A 6326-nucleotide genomic window follows, 5' to 3' on the forward strand; every position below is an offset into this window, starting at 1 on the left:
AATTGAAGGCTTATTCCCAGCACGTGCTCAATGTGTGGAGCCAAAGTTTGTTCGGAGTCCGCAAACGACAAATAAAAAATTACGGAAAAATGCAATGCTAGTGTTTACAGTGTGCTGGTGCCCTATGCATGTGGATTAAAAACTAGAATAATGATGAAGATGAAAGAAAGGTGACTGCAAGAAAGGGAGAAATTACTACGGTATGCTCATTATTGACACATCTGCCTCCATAGATTGGTCATCCGCTGGAGTGGGTGCAAAAGCATCCAGAATAATTTTTCCACCTCGTTGAGCTGTCCGTATAGCACCCGATATTTTTGGATCAATGTCCAGCGCCAGAGCCATGTGCTGTGACGATTCCGTGACTCTCCCCAATCTTCGATAGATTTGGGCGAGCATAAAGGGGATATTCACCTCATCAGGTATTATATCCTTGAGACGATTAAGGATCATGAGAGCTTCCTAAACCACAGAAATCAACTGGTGAGGAAGGTCGAAGGCAAGATGCAAGAATGAACTCACATCAAATTGTTCTAGTACGACCAGCATACGAGCTCGACGGAACATGACAAGCGGATTTGTGGGCGAGACGGAGGCAGCTCTTGTATACATCTCAAGAGCTTGTGGCCACTCCTTCTGGGCTTCGTGTATCTGCGAATAAACGTCAAAGTGAGCATGCAATCCTTGTGTCTCAGAATAACAACGATCGCACCATTCCATCACAACTCCACAGGAGCGCATTCGATGGGTTAATTTGGAGCGCTCTCCGAAAGTGCCACTGAGCCATGTTGTATTTGTTTGCTTTGAAATAGGCCATTCCCAGCCCGTACCTGGTCATTGAATAAGCACCGGTTTTAGCTGCAGCACGAAGAAAACGACTCACCAAGCGGGATAATGTCTAGCGTCAATGGAAATGGCGGTGCGAAAGAACTCTATAGCCTTGCTGTAATCTTCGATCGTGATGCACTCCATCCCACTCAAGTTATACGCGTAGACACATCGAGGGTCCAATTGGGTCGCACGTCGAAAGCAAGTGAGAGCTTGTTGATGTTCCTTTTCCAAAGAGAAGCAGTTGCCTGCCGCGATCCATGACACAGGCGAGCTGTTGTCCATAGCGAGAAATTCTTGGGAGAGGAAGGAAAGAAGTGTTTGTCTTTGGAGATGCCACAGGACTGTCGAGTAGAGTTCCATGTCTTGCAGCCTGTGAGGGTCCATTTCACGTGCTCGTTGAAAACATCGTTCGGCCTGAGGATAATACACCTGTGAGCCAGCCCTCCTTTGCCGCACGGAATACAGTTACCTTCGCATAATCCATCCGTTCGAAATATGACCGCCCCAAAAGTATCATGACGGTAGCAGACCGCTGCTGCTCAGTTGGAAGTGCTTCTAAGTCTTCTACAGCAACCTGACACTGAAAACGGGCTAAGTTCTGTATAGCTTTGGCGAAAAGTCGGACAAGCTCCATGATGTAGGCATCTGCTTCTTCAACAGCTATTCGTTCGGCTATCTGCGAATGATGAGCATTGTTTCTTAAAGCCTCGACTGGCTCCGTTGGTGTTTGAGGCACGTGCGATACATCAAGAGACACCATCTCATCATCCGTCTCGATCCCCGTTGGTAAAACGGACAACGGCGCAATGCCGTTCCGTTTTCGATCGCCACGCTGTCGTGACCATCGGCATTCAGTATCAGCAAGGGTCCCTCCATTCAACAACATACTTTAGGAGCTGTGGGTAATTTAGAAACTGCTGCAGCGCGCGTGCTACGTCGAGTGGGCTCTTTCGGCTCCTGAGTAACTCGCTGAAATCCCTGTAGTAAGACCAAAAAGTAAGACCCTGGGGGACAGATGACAATGGTGACCTACACGTTTGGGCGCCCCGGGCTGGGTTCGTGTTGGTGCTTTGCTGATGAAGCCCATATCACTTGGGGTCTCAGCTTGTGGCAAAGGCTCCCCCCGAAATTTCTTGGGCAATGGTCTTACCTCGGATGTTCGAGAGTTCCCGTTCGCCGTCAGAGTTGTCAACATCTCCGGATGGCCTTGGAGTCGACCGCGAAAAACAGGAGAATTGAGCTCTCCAAATGAAGAATCTGCAGCTGAACCACTAAATAGGGTTCAATTCAGTGTGGAGTGCGCGCTTTAGAAAGAAGAGAGCGCACATTGAATCTCTCCCTGCCGCAAAGTGACCATGAAGTCTAAAAGGTAGTGGTTTCCCAGACGTTGCACCATTCTGCCGCTGCGTACCAGCGGGATTCGAAAATATTTCGGGGGTAGAAATGGATGGCTGAGAGGAGGATTTGGGGACAGATGATTTGACATATTGACCCTTGGGCGGCATTATGTCGTCGATCTCGGGAAAGGAACCTGGTAGAGATACGATGAGAAATTGAAATAAAATCAATTTTTAAACCCTTACCCAGTTGGCAAAGACCCTCAAAGGCCTCCCAAATGAAGGGATTTATGGCTAATGCACGATTGAAATGTGCTGCAGCATCTCGAGGCAAGTTGCCCTTCATACACATAGCACCTCTGCGACATGCGATTACAGCGGCATCAGGAAACTGTCGAGCCTCCTGGAACGTGGAAGAGTCTGTAGTGGGCGCATTAGAATAGGAGACAAGACACCACCACAGGAGTTCCCCCGCTGACCTAGGGTAGCGGCGGCAGCAACCGCCGTACTCCCATCCATGATTTTCGAGAATGCAATTTCCCCTTCTCGAAAACGTCCCAAAGCATTACAACAACGGGCATAAACTTCAGCACATCCGAGGCAGGTCATATCGTTGGCTATACTGAGGGCAGAATGTGTGCGCTCTCCACGAAACAAAGCATTCGCGTATAGATGTATAGCTTGGTGATTTTGGGGATCTATGGAATAGTATCGCTCGGCAAAGAAGATGGCAGAAGATATGAGATCACAGTCTAAGCATGACCAAATGAGGCTTCGGAAACGGATGCCCAGGTAGTGGCTGGACGGGGAGTTCATAACGTTGGTGGAAGCGGAAAGCCTGCACGTCGCCAAGAAAAATGTTCCGGATCCCTCTCAAACAGGAGCGGTTGACGTCAGGATCGTGCAGGGGCGAAACGCGCCTGAGGAGGCGATAGTTGTCGGAGAACGCCAGATGACTAAACACAAATAAACAAAGTGAATTAACCGCCAAATCTTGCCCCGAGTTTGATAATGCTCCTGATAACGATTCCAGAAGTTATACATACGCGTCTCCTAAAGGCCGAGGGAGGAGAGACGGCAAGACAGTGCTCTGAATACCTCCATCCCTATCTGCACACTCATCGGGCGCGGAGCGCATCGCCCCCTTTCAACTGGCTCCCTGCATCCCAGAGGGGCTCTTCGGTGGATCAAATGCCATGAATCTCTCACCCTTACCCTTGTTTTTCGACTTGATCTACTTAATTGTGCCCAGACATTATACATTCTTTCTCAAGGACGTGCGCTAATCCGTCCCTCGGGCACGGATTGAGATTGAACGAACACCTCACCGGCGAAACGCGCCGGCCCCTTGGCAATGCCTGGAATCGTTGATAGTGATACTTTCATCTTATTACCCCACGGTGGCGTGATAACGCAACAGTCCCTACACAATGTTACCTACAGAGCCCGGATCATCAGGACGTGGCACGAAGGACGGGTGGGTGATATCAGATCATCGGGAAGCTTTGCCGTTGCCTGAGACAGGAAAGCCTTCTCGGAACAGGTGTGTAAGATCGTGCAACAACCACCGTAACATCAGCCAGGTGTCTTATCATGGAGGTCATGGTCACTGAACTTGATTGGGATGTCTTATTGAAGGCCTTGACTCATTGTAAATGGGGCCCGATGGAGAAGAGAGGATAAAGCTTTTCCAGAACCTGGGTAATTCGCTCCGTCTTTTGCTGCCGAATTGCATTACGCGTATCCACTACATTGGCACGATGATGTCAATATATTCATCAGAAATACTAGCTTCGCTGATTACGCCTCCCCTGGGTAGATTGTGAACCCAACTGTGACCACCAATCATCTGAAGACACTTCACTCCTCGCTGAGGCGACTCGTTTCCCAGGCCGGGATGAAGCCACTTTCTCGCCCTTCCTCGTCTCTTTGCTTGAATCATCAACGATTTGCAGAGCGGCCTCATCGCCCCAAGTTTTGTGCTGTCTTTGTCTCTGGTTGCGGTCGGGTGCGTTAGACTCTTCACGTTTGCGTTTATAAAGAAGCGTAAGGGTATGTTTATATAAGCGGAAGATGGCCATCGACGCCCGGGCCTTGAGCACCTGGAAATAGCCATTGGTAAGAACGAAATGAAAACAGGATACCAAGACTTACGCTAGAACGTTGTTGATCCTCGATGTCAACCCCACATTCCCGCCGGGTGAGCTCACGGAGGCTAGCCTCTTGCGAGTTATACTTGGAACGAATCGCAAGCATAGTCTGGATATCGACAGTGTCGGAATGATCGTGCGCCAGAAAGAGCGTCTGAATAGAAACATTAACATCAACAAGTTGTCGGTCAACAATACGTGTGACGATACCTTGAGATTCCTCGAAAGAGTATGCCCAATCAAGACACGACCTTTAAACAAGTCCTCCACCTTCTTGCGCACATCCCTAATTGATACCGAATTCGGACCATCAAGGTCACCAGGGCGGATCCCACTGACGGCAGTCAGATAGTCCTCAACCGGCTCTACCTGCTTGACGAAGACATCGATTATAATATCCCCATGAAAATTGACAACGGAAACCCGCGCCAAAGACATTTCCATTTTATCCGTATATGGTGGCTTAATTTTTACCACTTCACAGTCGAGAGCGATATACCGTCCGACCTGGGCCTTCTCTGGTGGTATTTGCGGGAAGTCCCCCAGTATCATCTGCTTTAGAACATAAAGATCGGTTGGAGCGCTTTTTCGACGATCCACAACAAGGGGCTGAGGTGGTGATCTCAATTCCTGAACTGCTTCCACTGGGTCTTCTAGTTCTTCTGAGGGGGGCTCGGCCCGTTTCTTTCGACGTGATTTCGGTAGAGTCTGATCAAGTCCCTTCCATCAGACCCTTGAACCACCATACCGATACATTATGTTATCAGCGCACCGCCTTCAATGCAAACCAATTGCTGCCAGCAGGGACCGCTGCCTCGCCATCTTTGGCGGACTCACGGGTTGACATATGCGATTCGAAGCCAAGGAGAAATCGTAGGGTTTTAGATGATCCAGGTATCACACTCGATCCTATTTTCCTTGCGAGATGCTGGGGTCTCTCTTGAAGACGCCAAAATACGCGAAGTTGACAGTTACAGCTGTTGGTGGCCCAACTTTTGTACAGCCACGAATTCGTAGTACATACTCTCACGCCTGCACGGAACGACATCCTCCGATGGTGCATGGTGGTTTTAGGACGGGATCCTCTATCGGATCTGTTGAAATCTTGGTTTTCTTGTACGCTGTGGCCAACTCACAATGTGATGTTGAGCTAGCGGCGCTCTATTTCCTTTCTTGGTATTCCTGCTACCAAAGTCAGTGCGCCATTGAGGCGACTGCTTATAAACGCAGTGAAGAATTTTTCACTTTCGTCTCCCTCAGTTCAACAACGATTGACTGAGGTGAGACTACGCTTTTACCACATGTTTGTATTGTCACTCATGTATCTTCATATGCCCTAGCGTAAAACGCTAGGTAATTAGTTCTAATCTATAAGTTCAACAACGATTGACTGAGCGTAAATCGCTAACATCCTAATAGGATCATGCCCGTATTTCCACTTCACTATACTCCCCCTCCGCCATCCCTCTGTCACACAAGCGGTTGTGCACCACGCTCGCAAAGCTCGACACAGCCATGACTTGGGCTAGAACAGCCTAGAACCACTCCTGCAAAACAAAGACCCGAGCACTCCTGTCCACACGCGGTACGATAGCGCTAGCTATGGTAAGGCCGATCGTGCTCCAATGGCCAGACCCAGTGGGTAACTACAATGTGTCGGGGGAAATGAAGAACCAATCCCTTACATTCTCGCAGGCTCTGCTCATTTTAGAACTGCTCTGGTCATCCTTGATCATAGTGATGGAACATGTTTCGGCGTTTTGGAACCTCTGCCACGTGTATTTTTTGATGTGTCCTTGAGCACTGTTGGCACCCACAAACGTCAGTGGCACCCAAACTGTTGCAGGAGAAAGGATGGGATGGAATTTGTAGTCCCACAGACCTTTTCACCATCATCCTCTTGTTCATCACGTCCTTCGACTCTATCTTCTGAGTGGTTGGACTTGGCTCAGGGCGCTTCGCTTTCCCCGTAAACCCACAGATCTGGGTGGAGCGTGTACTCCCGAGG

General features: G+C 49.2%; 2 protein-coding genes across 2 annotated transcripts; both read right to left on the reverse strand.

The window, feature by feature from the left end:
* Nucleotides 1-195: 195 nt before the first annotated feature.
* Nucleotides 196-2984, reverse strand: EI90DRAFT_2903247 (uncharacterized protein; the record flags this gene model as incomplete). Its single annotated transcript, XM_039054132.1, has 10 exons — nucleotides 196-462; nucleotides 523-651; nucleotides 713-830; nucleotides 884-1245; nucleotides 1301-1663; nucleotides 1720-1800; nucleotides 1865-2102; nucleotides 2158-2362; nucleotides 2415-2588; nucleotides 2648-2984. 10 exons carry the CDS (start codon nucleotides 2982-2984, stop codon nucleotides 196-198), a joined length of 2274 nt encoding a protein of 757 aa, XP_038923593.1.
* Nucleotides 2985-3877: 893 nt separating this feature from the next.
* EI90DRAFT_3031501 (ribonuclease H-like domain-containing protein) lies at nucleotides 3878-4922 on the reverse strand. The gene is made up of 3 exons (XM_039058324.1): nucleotides 4529-4922; nucleotides 4323-4472; nucleotides 3878-4270 (listed from the first exon to the last, which is right to left on the reverse strand). The coding sequence occupies exons 1-3, from the start codon at nucleotides 4868-4870 to the stop codon at nucleotides 3956-3958; spliced, it is 807 nt and encodes a 268-aa protein (XP_038923594.1). The 5' UTR covers nucleotides 4871-4922; the 3' UTR covers nucleotides 3878-3955.
* Nucleotides 4923-6326: the final 1404 nt, after the last annotated feature.

This window comes from Cantharellus anzutake, assembly GCF_015039405.1.
Source record: "Cantharellus anzutake strain C23 chromosome Unknown EI90scaffold_2, whole genome shotgun sequence".
Lineage (NCBI taxonomy): Eukaryota > Fungi > Basidiomycota > Agaricomycetes > Cantharellales > Hydnaceae > Cantharellus > Cantharellus anzutake.